An 18,686-nucleotide genomic window follows, 5' to 3' on the forward strand; every position below is an offset into this window, starting at 1 on the left:
TTGATTATATGTTTGTGTTAATGTTTCTAATTGAGGGGATGGTTGATTAAAGATGTAAAGATCCTAATGATAGTGATTTGTGTACCACTAACGTAATAATTTAGCGTACTAACTTTGAATACATTACCCCCCCAAGTGTTTTAGTACTGCATAGGACTTGAGCTCATAAATTCGATCATGTGCTAAAATAAAGTTTGCTAATCAATCATGGCCCCAAAAGCCATTGAATCTGTTCAACATAGCTCGACACGTATTGTTAGGTTCGTCACACAGAGAATCTCGATGACCTCGTTGTCTCTGCCATCTGTTTCCACTCACCACGTAGTATGCATCAAGTCTCCGTCCATTACTCCTTTATTTTCACGTGTCACGATCAGGCACAATCTGTTAAACCCAATGTCACAAGCATTCATCACACGCAGATGCAACACTAAACCATAACTTAACTCTAACAAACATTAAACCCTCTGTCAACTACTTTCCAGACAAGAGCAATAAAGAATAAAGCAAGACTTGAAGAAGAGTTAAGTTGTGCAAAATTACCTCAGAAGTTGTTAAGTTAGTGGTTGCTTCTCCAAGAAGTTGATGTCTTAGCCTGTGCCACAGCACCCTCAACCACGAAGACAAGACTTGCAGAAGAATCAAGATATACAGAAGAATTAATTAGCAGAATGAAGATTATATGTACAAGGTTATGTTAAAGAGAACGATCTTATTTAAGTGACTAAATCAGCTAGATGAAACGTTTGAGCTATGTATTGTTCGATATTTCCCAACTCAGTCACATGAAACGTTTGATCTATGTGTTGAGAAAAACCACAAAAGCGATGATGCAAGACAAACCACAAAAGCCATGATACAAGACACTAACAGGGAGACACAAAGCTAAAAAGCCTTAAAATGAGAAAGAAGAGTTACTTGTTGTTCAACATTGATGACCCACTGATCTACTTGCTTCAACAACTCTTCTTGCGTCTGTTTCTTCCTCAAAGCCGAGAAAGCCCTCTCCTTTCCATGTGCCCGGATTAATTCTCTTGCTGCTTTCTTCTCAACTTCAATTACTTTCTCAACCTAATTTACGAAAAGTTATGCAGGTGGGTTAAATTGGAATAAGCCAAGAACTCAAAAAAGCTTGAGCCTTTTGTTGTCATCAGTACTAAATAACAATCAAAACCATATATAACAACTGAAGCTTATTCAATCAAATGAAACAAAACTACAGATGGTTAAACCTATATGATCACAGTTTATATAGAAAGGAGATAAGATTTGGATCAAACAATACATTTGTTTCAACTTTGGAGGTGCTAAGGAGAGCTTGGAGGTGCGAAGGAAACCAATTGAACAAACAATACGTTTGTTTCAACCTTGGAGGTGCGTAGGAGAGAACGACAGCCATCGTCGTCCTGCGGAGAGCACGAGAGCCGGAGAAGCCGATAGAAACCAAAGAAAAGAAAAAGAGAGAAGAAAAAAAAATTGGAAAATATATGATTTAGCTTTGGTTAGCTGACACGTGGGGGAAAAACCCCTTTAGTTATCGATCACCAAAATCCTTTCTTAAGGATCGATAACACTCTTTTTATTTAGTTTTCATTTAATTAAATAGCCAATTAACTTTAAAACCTCATTTAAGATCCCCCGATAAAGATGGTCTAACGACCGCAGAACCAGAACCCATGTTCATGGGCGTGAACATGTTACTTGTGAAACAGAACTCACAATATAATGTTTTAAATCCGAATATTCACTTCGTATCTTCTCCAGAACTAGATACCAATATGCGTTTTAAGAACATTTTAGACATAAAATCTACCAATAAAGTATGCTTATAATTGTCAATTAATTTTAATTACGGTCTTACCATACACGTTCATCATTACCACCATAATAGTAATTTTTTTTTGTATAAAAGCTACTGTTTCTGCTCTCAAGTCTTGAAGCGGCTTTGAAGAAGAAAAAAACATGCACTATCAAGAACAGATGGAGTCTCTTATGTTGGGTGAAGAACGCAGACGTGGAAACTGCGTTAGGGACGCAGATGAAGGTTTCAACTCTCCGTCTTCTTTTCCTAACTCTCCTGACGATTCGGACCGTCGCAGTTCATCTTCTTTAAGGTAAGAAGAATCAAGAATCTTTTCGTTTTTTTTCTTTCTGCTCGTTAGTTTAGATCTTGTTAAAATAAACCTTGTTGTTTTCACGACAGGAGAGGGTTGTCAAAACATTACAAAGGTAAATCTCAGTCATTCACATCCTTGTCGGCAGCGTTAACAGTAGGGGATCTCGCAAAACCCGAGAATCCTTTCAACGTTAAACTGAAGCAGCGACGGGGGAACACTCACTGTCGACGGCTCTCCGGATGTGGAGGTGCATCGGAGCAAAACTTAGGCGTGCACGACGCTTTCCACTCCGGAAACGGTAGGCCGCCGAGACTTTCCGGTAACAGAGCGCCTCCGAGAGCCCAGACGCTCTCGGCTGCTCATATATCGGCTTTGCTCACTCGAACCTAAACCGGAAAGTTTTTAGCTTTTCCTTTCTCTAAACCGGAACCGGGTTTCGTCTGGGACGATGTTTTCCTAGCTTCCGTCTTCTTAATCGTGTGAATGTAAAAGTTATGAAGTATGTTGACTCCTTTAATCGTTTTGTAAATTACAGTTAATTAAATTAACTCAAGCCTACACTTGCACCGTACAAGATAAACAAAAGATTCTCAATTATCATGTAGACGACGTAGTAACTCGCGATGTGTCATGATGAAATAGATTAAATGTTTTTTAATTATACTAAGAGTTTAAGAGCATGATTAACATTGACTATTAATTTTGAGTTTTTAACTTATGATTTGATTTTTTTTTTATAATTTCGATTAAGAATCGGTTTTTATATCTTCGGTTCTTAGCTTTTCTTAGTTAAAAAATAAAAAATAGTTTTTAACTGAAACTAAAAACTCACTCTAAAAACTTAGGTTAATCTAAAAGACATTGTAAAAATGTTGAATTTGTAGTTCGGTCCGGTTTCAATTTAGTTTTTATATGTTTTCGGTTAATACAAATTAGTTACTATATTAAAATTATTTCTATTTTTTTAGTTCGGTTTATATATTATCAGTTTTTTTTTTTGCAACATTTTTTATTATCAGTTTTCTGGAAAACTAGAGTAATTTAGTAAACAACAAAAAAAAAAACAAGAATTTTAAGAAAATAACACGTTGCAATTCTCACCTACTCACCGGTCCAGCCGATTTTGAAAAAAACATATAGATAAAAGACTAACCACTATTTACTTTCCACCACCAAAGCCATAGAGTCTTTGGAGTTTGAATATACTCTTATCCTTACTTCTAAAATATTTGTATTTGTAGAAACCATATTGGTTCTACAAATCATATCAACAATTACATACAGACTTTCTGTATAATCAGAACATGGTGGTCAAACTATTTGGGCAGATAAAAGCAGGTAATCCACAAAGAGTATTGCTCTGTTTTCTGGAAAAGGGAATCGAGTTTGAAGTTATCCATGTCGATCTCAATACATTTGAGCAGAAAAAACCAGAATATCTTCTTCGTCAGGTAATCTTTTCTAATTATTATAGAGAAAACAAATTGATTATATAGTCTACTTGCGTAGTTCTTATGTTCTATACTTGTGTTAGCCGTTTGGTCAAGTTCCAGCTATTGAAGATGGAGATCTGAAGCTTTTTGGTAAGATAATCTCTCCAAATTTATTAAAACTTAAGTCGATTTGTTTCTTGACTAAGTCAGAAGTTACTGAAAAGATAAATACTTTTTTTTTGATAAATACTTTTTTTTTGTAACTGGATAAATACTTCTTACCCTAAAGAATCACGAGCCATATCGAGGTATTACGCGACCAAGTATGCGGACCAAGGAACGGACCTATTGGGCAAGACCTTGGAGCAACGAGCCATCGTGGAACAGTGGATGGAAGTTGAGGCTAACTACTTCAACGTTGTGGTTCTACCTTTAGTTATAAACATCGTGTTTACACCCAAGTTCGACGTTGCTTTGGTGGAAGAGCTAAAGGTCAAGCTCGATAAGGTCCTGGATGTATATGAGAACCAGTTAGCTATGAACCGGTATTTGGCTGGTGCTGAGTTCTCATTGGCTGATTTGACTCATATGCCCGGTATGAGGTATATAATGAATGAAGCCGGTTTGGGGAGCATGATTACGTCTAGGGAGAATGTTAACCGGTGGTGGAATGAGATGTCGGCTAGACCGGCTTGGAAGAAACTTATGGAAATGGCTGCATATTAAACAAGTTCTAGGTTTATTATTGTTGGTGATGAATAATGATGATGTTGTGGTTCGGACCAAATAAGTTTTTTAAACATTTTCTGTCTTTCCCCCTAAATAAAGTTAATCTCATGTGTTATTGTCTTTACCAAATAATGTTATTTAAAAAGATGCTTTGATAGACGTTTTTGATAATCATAGAAATTAATTAAGATTATTTTATTACTTAATTAATGGTTTCTTTTGAGAATCCATAGAAGAAAAAAGGAGCACAACCACTAGGACATTTCCTGAGTAATCTCTACGCATATTTATATGACCAACTTCTGAAGAAAAATAATAACTGAAGAAACTTTGTGGAAATTTTAAGCTCATATCCATTAGCACTCGAGATTAGATGATATGATCGTTTGTTGGGCATTAACATGTATACACATAAGTTGGTTGAATGTTCCAATTTTATAACTATACTACAACGTAACTCCAATAAATAAATAACAAGAATGAGATGTATACAGGTATATGTTAGTGTACAGTATATATAAAACACTCTCTTTGCAGGGCGTATATAAAAATCAGTAATTGTAAGAAATTAGAAAAAAATCGTAAGATATTTGTAATATTGCTGAGCTATTAAACTAACAAGATTTAGTTTTATCTTCGTGATCTTCTCAGCTCTTTGTACCCAAGAATCGTTATCTTCTTCAATGAACAATATTTTGTCTTCCACATTGTGATTAATGAGATTAATGTGAACTTTCAACGTGTGAGATGGTACGACTTGGTGATATAGAATCTTCGTTGTTTGATATGCCGAGATGAGCATTTGGTTGTTAACCCTAATTTCTTCTTCAACCACCTCAAATCCGGATGAATCTACGGCTTCATTTATATTCACGTCTTCTTTGTTAGCTTCTACTCGATTTACGTTTTCCTCGTTATACATATCAAACGAGAAGAAGTCATCGATATCTATGTTGATATTGGTATTGTCTCCTGTAAATTAAGCGAGTTGTAGTTATCGTTAGATAAGAAAAATACCTAAACAATCTTGAATGCGAAACAAAATTTTATATCATACTCACCATGAAATCCAAGATCTTGGTTATTATCATCAAAAGTCGATATGATCTTCTGCTCTTCGATATAACCCTGTTCAGTTTTCATGCAAAAAAGTTAATCTAAGGCTGAAATATAAATAACGTGAACGACTATCTTTAAATAATTTGATTATAAGATACCTGGTTCATATAATTATTTGACACTATTAATGGTTCATCATAGTTGCCTACATGGATCACTTGATCACCAACGGTATTATTATAATGGTTGGAGTTGCTCTCAGCGAAAGTAAAGTCCTCCAAAACGCCATGATTGTTGTTGTGAGTCGTACTCGTATTATAGAAATCGTAATTGCTGACCGCAGAGTTCTCTATACGCAACGGTGGTAGAGATATATTGTGTTGTAACATTGAGCATTCGATCTCATTGTTAACCTACATGAACATATACAAAATGCAATTTAAATTCGTCATTAAAAATTGTTGTATACCTTTGATCATTATATTTTAATATGTTGGTGGCTTTATAAAAGTTTGATATATTACCTTATATGGAGTAGGGAACGGTGGATAAGAAGAACCATAGTATTGTGACCAGTTTTGGTTACTGGCGTTTGAATTAAAACGTCCGTTTCCAATTTGAGGCCGGAATGCGTTTTGAACTTGATGAGTAGTTGAACTGATCTCTAGATCTGAACAAGGGTCAAAACTCGAATTTCCACTCACATTTGACATAGCGTGGATGTAAGAACGATGCTGATCTCTTGGTTTAGCTTCAATCACAATCTTTTTAAACACACGACAAAGTGCATATGCATCCTGAAAAAAATGATAAGTATATTAGACTATATCCTCTAATAAGAGATGATTAGTCGAATCAATTAGCTAGTCGACCCGACAAACCTGCATGCCGTATGCAGAAGGCTCGCATTCATTTTCATCTAGTCGATATTCATGCATGACCCAACCGGTTCTAATACCATGTGGCGCGCGTCCACGGTAGTAAACTAATGTCTTTTTGGTTCCAATGGCTCGGTCTCTCCAACTAACACGGCGGTCTTTACCCGTTGCCTTCCAGTACCCGCCTTTAGTTGCTCGGTTTGTCCTCGAACCGTTAGGATACTTCCGGTCTCGTGGGCTGAAGAAGTACCATTCTTGGTCTTTGCTAGGAAGCAAGGACTTCCCTATCATTGAATTTATTATTCATCATTATTTTATACATCGTGTATTTATATCTAATAAAAATTTGCCAATACATAATAAATCCAAAATTCAAGAGTATATCAGTTAAATCATTGGCGTGTTTACAACTAAAACTTGTCTTCTTAAAAGCTTAGTTTAAATGAATAAAGAAAATTCTCTTGAAAACTAATGTTTACGAGCACTATTTTCCGTTGAAACCCAAAATTATGATTTAGTTTTAAACATTTACCTGAAATTATAATAAATGAATACTGTAGTTATGCAAAGAACAAACATGTACTATTCTCCGGACGAAATTAAAGTATAAATAGGGTTTCTTCATCATTGTTATATTCTTATTCTTTTCTTCAGCCTCTCTTGCTTCTATTGGTTATAGACTGGCAAATAATTATTCTTAATTACAAAAGGTTGTGAACTTAATCCAAATAAGTTTTGTTGAATTTTAAAAATAATAGTATAATCGAGTACGTTTTTTTTTTAATTTAAGATATCCTAGTTTGTAAAAGAGATTTAGATCTTATAGTAGTAATGTAATAAATTGTACTCATGCATACATGCACAGATAAAATACAAATATTACCTGGCAAGTCCCATGGCTCGCACTTGTAGAGATCAACTTCAGCGATAACCTCAAGTTCGATTTCTAGACCGTTAATTTTTCTTTTCAGATAGTAGGTAATCAGCTCCTCATCGGTTGGATGAAATCTAAAACCTGGAGGTAACGAGACAGGAGACATATACAAGTTATTCTCGGGGATTATTTTGCTTGGATCAGCTTCAAGAAAGAGAGAGAGAGAGAGAATAAAGACTGGACACAAAGAAGAAGTTATGAAAGAACTGAATGTTTTGCATTCGTTGAGGGTTTGGAGATGAAGGTTATATATATAGAGGAGAAAAGACGTAAGAAATGAAAAAGGGGAGCAAAAGTGAATAAAAGGGAAGGTCCCTATCCCAAAGCAACAAATATTATTTAGATTTATTTGAATATTTAAATTTATAGAATAATTTTTACTATTATTTTGTCTGACGCATAAATAATGTGCTAATTCTAAGTTTTATATCGTAGATTATATGTACACACTTCTGAGGTTTTTGTTCACATATATACATTAATATTTAATAAGAGCACATTCTTTTTCTTTTAATGCTAAAACAATAACACATTTCTTGTAACATGTATTTGTTGTATTTTTCTTAAGAGTGGTGGAAACTCTGTTAATATATTTTGGAAGTTTTTAGATTTGTTGTTTTTAAATAATACATTGTAAAATGATGCATACACGTATGCTACAAAGAACATATCATCAACCGAATGGTTAATTAACATGACCACGAGGTGATTAAGTAGTAAACCGGAATTGTCATCGAAAATTATTGTCGCCCTAAATACAAAACCGTGTTTCTTTCATCAAGTTGCCTCCTCAATTATCCCATGCTTCTCCAAATGTTGTAGGTCTAGAATATGTATTTACACGTGTTACACCTGATGTTTATCTGTGGCAAAATGATTTAAATGGCACCCCTGGCCTTTTCTCTGCTTCCAAAACATGGGCTTCTCTTCATCCCTCTCCACCACCTGTCGCTTGGCACAAAACTGTATGGTTCAAAGAGAGAATCCCCAAGCAAGCTTTCATTGTATGGGTGCTTATGTGGGACAGACTTTCTACTCGGGACAAGCTTTTGAGTTGGGGTATTTCGGTTCCCTCGGACTGTATCCTCTGTGGCACTTCTCCTGAAACAAGTTCTCACCTGTTCTTCTAATGCTCATACTCATCTGAAGTTTGGCTCTCCTTCTTTATGCATCCCTTGCTTTCTCCACCCACATCTTATACAGCAGCATTACTTTGGCTCCGGAGTTGCTCCTCTAACCCCAAGCTTAAGGTAATCTGCCATCTTCTCTACCAGACCACCATCTATGGCATATGGCGCGAAAGAAATTCAAGAATTCATTCAGGTACTCCCAAGCCTCCTCATATTTTACGAAAAGACATCATTACCTTGTTGAGAGCAAAGCTAGCAGGACTTGACCAAGCAACACTTCACTCTACCCGTCACCACTTACTGGGCCCAAACGATGGGCATGAATCATTTCTGTGTAATTGGTTCAGGTTCATCCAGATATAGTTCTTCCTTCTGCATCAGACAACAAGGACATTTCAATCAATTAAGCTCACACGTGTTTCAGCTTATGTTCTTTTCTTTTTTTATCAGTTTCTATTTTCTGGACTAATTTGTAAAATGATGTCTCATTTTGGGAAGATAAATGAAAAAAAAAAAAAAAAAAAAGAATTCTATTGGTTGCATGGAGATCGAATATTGGGTTACCCCAAAACTGTTGCAATCTTTCTTTTTTTTCTTTGGTCTTTGGCGGCACTTCTAACTGAAATAACTGTCTCTTTTCCTTCTCATTGCCACCGATCTACGTTCCTAGACCTTCTTTTAAAACTAGATAGTGTTTCAATTGATTTGAGTTCTTACTTTTTTCATTTTTTCATTTATAAGTATATCTCAGTTTCATTTTCTATATAATTAGCTCATCAGCTTCATATATACGTCATAGTTTATACATGGCTCGCACTAAAAAGAAGTCAAATTTATAGGTCGATCCACACCATTATAATCTATCTAGATTCCACGTATGAGACCCGACTCATATAATATAAACAAAACGAATTAAGAAGACCAAAAAGCATTTATGAAATATATGATCATGTGGGTCCATCAGTTGTGAACATGTGAAAAAATCCTTGGAAGCTATTGATGGGCCAACCCTGGAGAATCACTTCTCAGCCTTTCTCATCATCGTCATAACCTTTTTCTTTCATTATTCCAATTCCATATTCTCTTTCTATGTATCGTCATATATACATGTATCTTAAATCTATCTACATATATACAAATACAATGTGTACATACCCCATCTTGAAACATTTCCCTCACATGAATCCATCTTTAGGTTCTTTACTTCTTTCTTCATGGCGTTCACACACATCTCTATAAAACTATATTATCTCTATAAATACTAATTACATACTGTATATAGATCGTAACACAAAAACAGAACGAGGAAGTCATATAAAATGAAATAATGTGAAATGAATTGAATGTATTTGGTATACATGGGGTAGGAGACAGTTGTCAAGATCCAAAGTTCAAATACCTGTGCAAACACTATACTCTAAAGTCTAAACCGGTCTGGGTCTGAATGTCTGATTCTCCTTGTTTGTATGTGTGTACATCCCAACGTTGTCTCTTCATTTAACGTGTAGAACGTTTTCAAAATATATTGATAATAATCAGGTCAGTTAATATGGGCCATGCTCACAGTTCAAATGCAGGCATGCAGCACAGGGGCTAGCCGGCTAGCATTATTTTCAACAATTTTGTTTAAACTTTAGGACTCTTATTAAGCTTACAAAACAGGGCCCAACTATTGCAATTTAATAAATCTACTAAAAACAGGTTGAAAAAAGCTTTTTGGGCTAGCAAAAGGGCCATAAAGCTTAATTGGGCTCAGGGGCTCCATTGTCATTTCAGAAAGTTAAAGCGATCACGTGATATCAAGCGCAGTGCGCCCGTTAGCGTCATCTTTACCCTCAAGGCTAAGATGAGCTGAAACAATGTCCGAGATCTTACAAAAATGGAAACTTAAAAAGAAAAAAAAAAGAAAGAAGAAGAAACCTACGGTTGTTCTGTTCCTTTCAATTTCACCAAGCTTTCATCTTTGCCTTCAATTCTATTTTCAATTTTCGATTGAATCCCTTCACCAAACCTAACTCGTCGTAGCCCCCCCTCCCTATCTTTTTTTAATTACAGAAAGAAAAAAAAAATGAAATTCGTTTGTTAATCTAAAAGATCTAATAATAATCTTTAGATGTGTCTGAAACCTTCGATCGAAGAAGACAGATGCTAGGAGCGATCCACTTCGGAGTATTAGCAGCGTGTTTCGTCCTCTTCGTCCCCATGGCCATGGCAGGCTGGCACCTCAGCAGGCACAAGATGCTCTTCTTCAGCGGCGCTCTCTTCATCTCCCTCGCCGTCTGCGTCCACCTCACCCCTTACTTCCCCTCCGTCTCCGACATCGTCGCCTCCGTCTCCTCCGTCGTCGTCTACGATCACCGCGTCTCCTGCATCAACGAGGTGAACCAGATCGTCTGGGACGTTAAGCCTCGACCTAGAAACAGCAACAACGGTTCTTCGAAGCTCGATTACTTCGAGAAGAATTGGGATTGGGTGAGATCGAGGAAAGTTCTGAGCTGCGAGTTTCAGAAGTTGGATAAGTTCGATGTCTCCGAGCTCTTGAACGGATCTTGGATCGTCATCGCTGGGGACTCTCAGGCGAGGTTCGTGGCGTTGTCGTTATTGGGCCTGGTGTTGGGCTCGGGGTCTGAAGCTATGGGCTCGGTTAGAGAGGAGCTTTTCAAGAGGCATAGTGATTACAGTATTATGGTTAAAGAGATTGGGATGAAGGTGGAGTTTGTCTGGGCTCCTTACGAGAAAGATCTTGATGATCTTGTCGTGTCGTATAAGAAAAAGAACAAGTATCCAGACGTTGTGATTATGGGGAGTGGGTTGTGGCATATGCTTCACGTCAACAACGCGTCAGATTTTGGATCTCAGCTTAAGGAGCTGAGGAGTCATGTTGAGTTGTTAGTCCCCGTGAGGACCAAGGGGGAAGAAGGAGGAGGAGGATCGGTTTCGGGGAGGTCTATGCATATGTTTTGGATAGGGATGCCGGTTTTGATCAACGGGATGTTGAATACTGATGAGAAGAAGGAGAAGATGAGTGATACGGTGTGGCATGAGTACGATAGGTCGTTAGGGGAGAGTAAGATCTTGCGGCAGATGGGCGGGCCGCTTGTTTTGCTTGATGTTCAGTCTTTTACTTGGAACTGTGGACCGCAGTGTACGCTCGATGGGATGCATTATGACTCTGCGGTGTATGATGCTGCGGTTCATGTCATGCTCAACGCCTTGCTTATTGAATCTCATCAAACTTTATGAGAGATTGATTACAGGTTTTTTTTTTCATTTCTTTTTATTTTTATGTTTGGAGTTTTATTTGTAGAGGTTTAAAGAGAAATGGGATGTTCATAGGAGTTTTTTTTACAAACACACGGTGATCCTTTTGGTCTAAATGATCTAAGTGAACTTACATTCTTGGTTATTGGTTTTAATATCTTTCGACTTTGAAGTTATATAATGCATTCTTTTCATTAGTAATGTAAACAACAAATAGATACAATAGTGATGTTTGTGTAATCACCCAAATACATAGACTTGCCATCAAAAATTTCTCACTAGTAACAAAAAGAATCACGAGATATAACGGTGTGTGTGTCTTACGGAGTCTCGAATTGTTTGCCTTCAAAGGTTTGTCCGTAATCCCAGTTTCTTGGAGCGACGTTGTAAGCTGTCACGGTTGATTTGTCGCTAGAAGTGACTTCAAACGAGAGAGCTTGGTTCTTGAGATCGGCGTTGATGTGCCAGTTCTGTCCCCAGTTGCGACCCATTGGTAACCACCCGGTTCTCGAACCTTTGATCTTCACAGCGGATATATCACCGGATCCGGCAACATTGGTGATCAGAACCGAAATGAAAATGCCTCCACCGTCTACTGTAAACCTAATGCTCCCTTCCTTTCTACAGTTTATCCTGTTTCGGTAAAACCAATGGTTATAAGATCTGTATAGTCACAAAACACTCCACAAACCAATGAATCATAGTAGCATAAACCGAAAAAAATCAGTGATGGCTTGGTTCCTAGAAGCAATCAGTTTCAGTCCTTTCATTGATTCTTTTTTTTTTCTTCTTTTTTGGTCAAATTCTACCATTGATTCTTATTCTACTTTCTCTCATGGTTAATATACTCCTGCACTCCATAACCTAATGTTCCTATACATAACACATACTACAATACGCCATTAATCCAAACCACATTTCTATACCATAGTTGAATCTTGTTACACACTAGTCTCATCTGTTTACTTAAAGTAGAAACGATCAGCGGCAGGGGTAATACAGTAATTTTCAAATTCAGGAGACCATGTAGGGCAAACTCAGCTCATATAAAGCACAGAGATGTCTAATAAATAAACGGAGCTGGGACAGAGACTAATGAAATGTTAGCATTGGCCTCCAAAATGTTTTTGAATTTTTTTATAGGTGGGATAATGCTTTTAATTATGAATTTTTTTTTAACTAAAATTCCTAATAAATGTTTATAAATTCCTAAAATCTCAAATCCGAATATAAAAAACAAAATCAAAGCATCTCATCATAGCTTGAATGAATTGTTTAAAAAAATTCAAATTAAAAAAAGAGGCCAAAAAGACAGAACTGCGTGTTCCGACAACCGCAAAAGCATCACTAAAGAAACGCGAATAAAGTTTGAGGATTTCGAGGAAACGCACCTGCGATACTGCACGGGCATGTTCCCCGCTTTCCAAATAGCGATCTTCTCAAACGCTTCGATCGGCAACACGAAATGTTTGTTCGGTGGGTTACAATGACCACCACCGTCGGGATCAAACCCGTAATTAGGAGCGCAGAAGTTCGTAGCGGTGACGATGATCGAAGTTCCAGGGATACACCAACGGAGATCATCGACACATCTGAGCTCGAAACAAGCGCCACAGATCTGACCACGCTCAAACAGAGTCTCGCTCAGACCAACCGTCGCCATACCGTATCCAGATTTGACGAGATCTCCGTATCCACACGCACCGCCTACCAAGTCTCTAGGATTCGTGGCGGCGTAGTAGGTGGCTCGAGCTGGACGCCATTCGGAGACGGAGGAGGAAGATGGAGATGAGGTTGAGGATGAGTAGTGGGAAGTCGCCGGAGGAGATAGTGCGGCGAGGAGGAGAAGGAGGAGAAACAGTTGCATCTCCGGCGAGAGTGTTTGAGGAGAAAGTGCGAAGTGTGATTAGTTTTGTTTTCCTTTTGCGTGTTGTCTTTACTCTTTTAGTGGAAAACATTTTCGTTTTACTGGTTTGTCGGTTTCTTGAAATGACTATATTACCCTCAATCTAAAGAAAAAACTAAGCTCAAATCACATCCAGATGTGGACATGTTTGAAGTTAACAGTTTATCGGTCAACTAGATCTTTCAAGTTGTGTCGGAACAAAACTTTTATTTATTTATTTTTTATGTACTAATTAAATATTACCCTTTCTGAACTGAAGTAAAATTTTCTAGAATTTTCATATTTATTAAAATATAACAAATATTTACAATTTATTTTTAATAAACTTTCCAATAATTATTCACTATAATCAATTTAAATATTCATAATTAATGTTTTTCAAAAGTATACAAAAGTATCTTTAAAAAATAATTTTGTGGAACAAAAATAAACTCTAAAAAATCTTACTTTCATGAATGAAATATTAATCTATGAGCCATTTTGTTTCAGTTCGAATCGCGTAAAATAGTTATACATACATGAACTTTAGGATTAACATTTTTACTATATATGTTTATATTCATAACATACCAACATTGTGCAGTTTTATTCTTTTCTTTTCATAATCTTCATTCAGTACAAGCGGCTTTGATAGTGGCTTCCAAGTGTCGTCTCTCATGGATAATATAATGTCCACCATCAGGAACTGCATGGAACTTTTCCCATGGCAGCTTAAAATTTGTCTGTATATAGAGTAAAAGATATCGTGAAATTTGTTTGCATTCATCGAGTCCACACCATATATGAACCGACCCTTTGTTACAAACCCCTAAGATAATATTAAGATTTTGGTATATGTTTTATATACTGAAGTCTATGATCTTTAGTGTTGTTTTAAAATTTCTAACTGTATTCTACATTTTTATTAATGTATTTTAAGATTTTTTCATGGTATAAGAGAATCGTTATAATTTTTATCAATTAATTTAATAAAACTTCGTAATACTCCTTAAATCGATGGAATAACCGCTATAAAATCACTATTTGCTTGAAAAACGGAGACAACAAAGGCTTCAAACATCTTTGAACATCATCATACGCTAGTAGATGATGCAACTACGCATTAAAACAACATTGTCGTATTTTTTGAAATTTTCTCAAAATCTATGTGTTAACCCCTACAAAAATATTGAGTTTTTGGTAAATGTTTTATATACTTAAGCTTATAATCTATAGTATTGTTTTAAAATTTATAACCACATTCTAAATTTGTAGTAAGGTATTTTAAGCTCTTTTTCATGGTATAAGGGAATCATTATAATTTTATTATCAATTAATTTTGTAAAACTTTATAATACTCCCTAAATCGATGGAATAACCGCTATAAAATCACTATTATGTTGAAAAACGGAGACAACAAAGGCTTCAAACGTCTTTAAACATCATTATATGTTACTGGAGGATGCAGCTATGCATTAAAAAAATATTGTCTTATTTTTTGAAATTTTCTCAAAATCTATGTCTTAACCCCTACGAAAATATTAAGGTTTTGGTAAATGTTTTATATACCAAAGCCTATAATCTTTAGTGTTGTTTTAAAATTTCTAACCACATTCTAAATTTTTATTAAAGTATTTTAAGCTGTTTTTCATTGTATAAGGGAATCGTTATAATTTGTTTTCTAAATTAATTCAGTAAAACATACTAGATCCTCCATAAATCTATGGAATAACCACTATAAAATCACTATTTGTTTGAAAAACAGAGACAATAAAGGCTTCAAACCTCTTTGAACATCATCATACGTTAGTGGAGGATGAAACTATGTATTAAAACAATATTGTCGTATTTTTTTGATAACCCCCTACGAAAATATTGAGTTTTTGGTAAATGTTTATATACTGAAACCTATAATCTTTAGTGTTGTTTAAAATTTTCTAACCACATTCTATATTTTTATTAACTTATTTTAAAATTTTTGCATGGTATAAGGGAATCGTTTTAATTTTTTATCAGTTAATTTGGTAAAACTTCATAACACTCCTTAAATCGATGGAATAACCACTATAAAATCACTATTTTGTTGAAAAACGGAGACAACAAAGGCTCCAAACCTCTTTGAACATCATCATACGTGACTAGAGGATGCAACTATCCATTAAAACAACATTGTCGTATTTTTTGAAATTTTCTCAAAATCTATGTGCTAACCCCTACGAAAATATTGAGTTTTTGGTAAATGTTTTATATACTGAAACCTATAATCTTTAGCGTTGTTTTAAATTTCTAACCACATTCTACATTTGTATTAATGTATTTTAAGCTCTTTTCATGGTATAAGGGAAATCATTATAACTTTTTTTATCAATTACTTTATTAAAACTTCATAATGCTCCCTAAATCGATGGAATAACCGCTATAAAATCACTATTTGCTTTTAAAACGGAGACAACAAAGGCTCCAATCCTCTTTCAACATCATCATACATCAGTGGAGGATGCAACTATGCATTAAAACAATATTGTCGTATTTTTTGAATTTTTTTCAAAATCTATGTGTTAACCCCTACGAAAATATTGAGTTTTTGGTAAATGTTTTATATACTGAAGCCTATAATCTTTAGTGTTGTTATAAAATTTCTAACCACATTCTACATTTGTATTAATGTATTTTAAGCTGTTTTCATGGTATAAGGGAATCGTTATAACTTTTTTATCAATTACTTTAGTAAAACTTCATAATACTCCCTAAATCGATGGAATAACCACTATAAAATAACTATTTTGTTGAAAACGGAGACAACAAAGGCTCCAAACCTCTTTGAACATCATCATATGATACTAGAGGATGCAACTATGCATTAAAACAATATTGTCGTATTTTTTGAAATTTTCTCAAAATCTATGTGTTAACCCCTACGAAAATATTGAGTTTTTGGTAAATGTTTTATATACTGAAGCCTATAATCTTTAGTGTTGGTTTAAAATTTCTAATCACATTCTACATTTGTATTAATGTATTTTAAGCTCTTTTCATGGTATAAGGGAATCATTATAACGTTTTTATCAATTACTTTAGTAAAACTTCATAATACTCCCTAAATCGATGGAATAACCACTATAAAATCACTATTTTGTTGAAAAACGGAGACAACAAAGGCTCCAAACCTCTTTTAACATTATCATATGTTACTAGAGGATGCAACTAATCATTAAAAAAATATTGTCGTATTTTTTGAAATTTTCTCAAAATCTATGTGCTAACCCCTACGAAAATATTGAGTTTTTTGTAAATGTTTTATATACTGAAGCCAATAATCTTTAGTGTTGTTCTAAAATTTCTAACCACATTTTACATTTGTATTAATGTATTTTAAGCTCTTTTCATGGTATAAGGGAATCATTATAACTTTTTTATCAATTACTTTAGTAAAACTTCATAATACTCCCTAAATCGATGGAATAACCGCTATAAAATCACTATTTGCTTTTAAAACGGAGACAACAAAGGCTCCAAACATTTTTGAACATCATCATACGTTACTAGAGGATACAACTATGCATTAAAAAATATTTGTTGTATTTTTTGAAATTTTCTCAAAATCTATGTGCTAACCCCCTACGAAAATATTGAGTTTTTGGTAAATGTTTTATATACTGAAGCCTATAATCTTTAGTGTTGTTTTAAAATTTCTAACCACATTCTACATTTGTATTAATGTATTTTAAGCTCTTTTCATGGTATAAGGGAATCGTTATAACTTTTTTATCAATTACTTTAGTAAAACTTCATAATACTCCCTAAATCGATGGAATAACCGCTATGAAATCACTATTTGCTTTTAAAACGGAGACAACAAAGGCTCCAAACCTTTTTGAACATCATCATACGTTACTAGAGGATGCAACTATGCATTAAAAAAATATTGCCGTATTTTTTGAAATTTTCTCAAAATCTATGTGCTAACCCCCTACGAAAATATTGAGTTTTTGGTAAATGTTTTATATACTGAAGCCTATAATCTTTAGTGCTGTTTTAAAATTTCTAACCACATTCTACATTTTTATTAATGTATTTTAAGCTCTTTTCATGGTATAAGGGAATCGTTATAACTTTTTTATCAATTACTTTAGTAAAACTTCATAATACTCCCTAAATCGATGGAATAACCACTATAAAATCACTATTTTGTTGAAAAACGGAGACAACAAAGGCTCCAAACCACTTTGAACATCATTATATGTTACTGGAGGATGCAACTATGCATTAAAAAAATATTGTCGTATTTTTTGAAATTTTCTCAAAATCTATGTGCTAACCCCTACGAAAATATTGAGTTTTTGGTAAATGTTTTATATACTGAAGCCTATAATCTTTAGTGTTGTTTTAAAATTTCTAACCACATTCTACATTTTTATTAATGTATTTTAAGCTCTTTTCATGGTTTAAGGGACTCGTTATAACTTTTTTATCAATTACTTTTGTAAAATTTCATAATACTCCCTAAATCGATGGAATAACCACTTTAAAATCACTATTTTGTTGAAAAACGGAGACAACAAAGGCTCCAAACCTCTTTGAACATCATCATATGTTACTAGAGGATGCAACTATGCATTAAAAAAATAATGTCGTATTTTTTGAAATTTTCTCAAAATCTATGTGCTAACCCCTACGAAAATATTGAGGTTTTTGTAAATGTTTTATATACTGAAGCCAATAATCTTTAGTGTTGTTCTAAAATTTCTAACCACATTCTACATTTGTATTAATGTATTTTAAGCTCTTTTCATGGTATAAGGGAATCGTTATAACTTTTTTATCAATTACTTTAGTAAAACTTCATAATACTCCTTAAATCGATGGAATAACCGCTATAAAATCACTATTTGCTTTTAAAACGGAGACAACAAAGGCTCCAAACCTTTTTGAACATCATCATACGTTACTAGAGGATGCAACTATGCATTAAAAAAATATTGTCGTATTTTTTGAAATTTTCTCAAAATCTATGTGCTAACCCCTACGAAAATATTGAGTTTTTGGTAAATGTTTTATATACTGAAGCCTATAATCTTTAGTGTTGTTTTAAAATTTCTAACCACATTCTACATTTTTATTAATGTATTTTAAGCTCTTTTCATGGTATAAGGGAATCGTTATAACTTTTTTATCAATTACTTTAGTAAAACTTCATAATACTCCCTAAATCGATGGAATAACCACTATAAAATCACTATTTTGTTGAAAAACGGAGACA

The 18,686-nt window shown here is 34.5% G+C and overlaps 5 protein-coding genes across 5 annotated transcripts; 3 read left to right on the forward strand and 2 right to left on the reverse strand.

The window, feature by feature from the left end:
* The first annotated feature begins 1,642 nt into the window (after positions 1-1,642).
* LOC125609175 lies at positions 1,643-2,688 on the forward strand. The gene is made up of 2 exons (XM_048780253.1): positions 1,643-2,114; positions 2,204-2,688. The coding sequence occupies exons 1-2, from the start codon at positions 1,963-1,965 to the stop codon at positions 2,505-2,507; spliced, it is 456 nt and encodes a 151-aa protein (XP_048636210.1). The 5' UTR covers positions 1,643-1,962; the 3' UTR covers positions 2,508-2,688.
* Positions 2,689-3,272: 584 nt separating this feature from the next.
* Positions 3,273-4,394, forward strand: LOC125609174 (glutathione S-transferase F11-like). The gene is made up of 3 exons (XM_048780252.1): positions 3,273-3,568; positions 3,652-3,700; positions 3,840-4,394. The coding sequence occupies exons 1-3, from the start codon at positions 3,422-3,424 to the stop codon at positions 4,274-4,276; spliced, it is 633 nt and encodes a 210-aa protein (XP_048636209.1). The 5' UTR covers positions 3,273-3,421; the 3' UTR covers positions 4,277-4,394.
* A 329-nt stretch (positions 4,395-4,723) lies between these two features.
* LOC111207930 (NAC domain-containing protein 45) lies at positions 4,724-7,498 on the reverse strand. Its single transcript, XM_048780248.1, has 6 exons — positions 7,100-7,498; positions 6,220-6,500; positions 5,863-6,135; positions 5,497-5,751; positions 5,341-5,407; positions 4,724-5,251 (listed from the first exon to the last, which is right to left on the reverse strand). The coding sequence occupies exons 1-6, from the start codon at positions 7,254-7,256 to the stop codon at positions 4,848-4,850; spliced, it is 1,437 nt and encodes a 478-aa protein (XP_048636205.1). The 5' UTR covers positions 7,257-7,498; the 3' UTR covers positions 4,724-4,847.
* A 2,629-nt stretch (positions 7,499-10,127) lies between these two features.
* Positions 10,128-12,131, forward strand: LOC125609172 (protein ALTERED XYLOGLUCAN 9-like). The gene is made up of 2 exons (XM_048780249.1): positions 10,128-11,537; positions 11,893-12,131. The coding sequence occupies exon 1, from the start codon at positions 10,426-10,428 to the stop codon at positions 11,521-11,523; it is 1,098 nt and encodes a 365-aa protein (XP_048636206.1). The 5' UTR covers positions 10,128-10,425; the 3' UTR covers positions 11,524-11,537; positions 11,893-12,131.
* LOC125609173 (expansin-A13) lies at positions 11,715-13,474 on the reverse strand. The gene is made up of 2 exons (XM_048780251.1): positions 12,933-13,474; positions 11,715-12,174 (listed from the first exon to the last, which is right to left on the reverse strand). Exons 1-2 carry the CDS (start codon positions 13,406-13,408, stop codon positions 11,862-11,864), a joined length of 789 nt encoding a protein of 262 aa, XP_048636208.1. The 5' UTR covers positions 13,409-13,474; the 3' UTR covers positions 11,715-11,861.
* Positions 13,475-18,686: the final 5,212 nt, after the last annotated feature.

The sequence above is a fragment of the Brassica napus genome, chromosome A5, assembly GCF_020379485.1.
Source record: "Brassica napus cultivar Da-Ae chromosome A5, Da-Ae, whole genome shotgun sequence".
Lineage (NCBI taxonomy): Eukaryota > Viridiplantae > Streptophyta > Magnoliopsida > Brassicales > Brassicaceae > Brassica > Brassica napus.

Coding starts and splice junctions, on each gene's coding strand:
- LOC125609175 (XM_048780253.1), top strand. CDS start 1,963: ATGCACTATCAAGAACAGATGGAGTCTCTTATGTTGGGTGAAGAACGC. Junction 2,115..2,203: donor CGCAGTTCATCTTCTTTAAG/GTAAGAAGAATC, acceptor TTTTCACGACAG/GAGAGGGTTGTCAAAACATT.
- LOC125609174 (XM_048780252.1), top strand. CDS start 3,422: ATGGTGGTCAAACTATTTGGGCAGATAAAAGCAGGTAATCCACAAAGA. Junction 3,569..3,651: donor CAGAATATCTTCTTCGTCAG/GTAATCTTTTCT, acceptor TACTTGTGTTAG/CCGTTTGGTCAAGTTCCAGC. Junction 3,701..3,839: donor TGGAGATCTGAAGCTTTTTG/GTAAGATAATCT, acceptor CTTACCCTAAAG/AATCACGAGCCATATCGAGG.
- LOC111207930 (XM_048780248.1), bottom strand. CDS start 7,256: ATGTCTCCTGTCTCGTTACCTCCAGGTTTTAGATTTCATCCAACCGAT. Junction 6,501..7,099: donor CGAGCCATGGGACTTGCCAG/GTAATATTTGTA, acceptor ATTCAATGATAG/GGAAGTCCTTGCTTCCTAGC. Junction 5,752..5,862: donor CGTTCCCTACTCCATATAAG/GTAATATATCAA, acceptor ATGTTCATGTAG/GTTAACAATGAGATCGAATG.
- LOC125609172 (XM_048780249.1), top strand. CDS start 10,426: ATGCTAGGAGCGATCCACTTCGGAGTATTAGCAGCGTGTTTCGTCCTC.
- LOC125609173 (XM_048780251.1), bottom strand. CDS start 13,408: ATGCAACTGTTTCTCCTCCTTCTCCTCCTCGCCGCACTATCTCCTCCG. Junction 12,175..12,932: donor ATGCCCGTGCAGTATCGCAG/GTGCGTTTCCTC, acceptor TTACCGAAACAG/GATAAACTGTAGAAAGGAAG.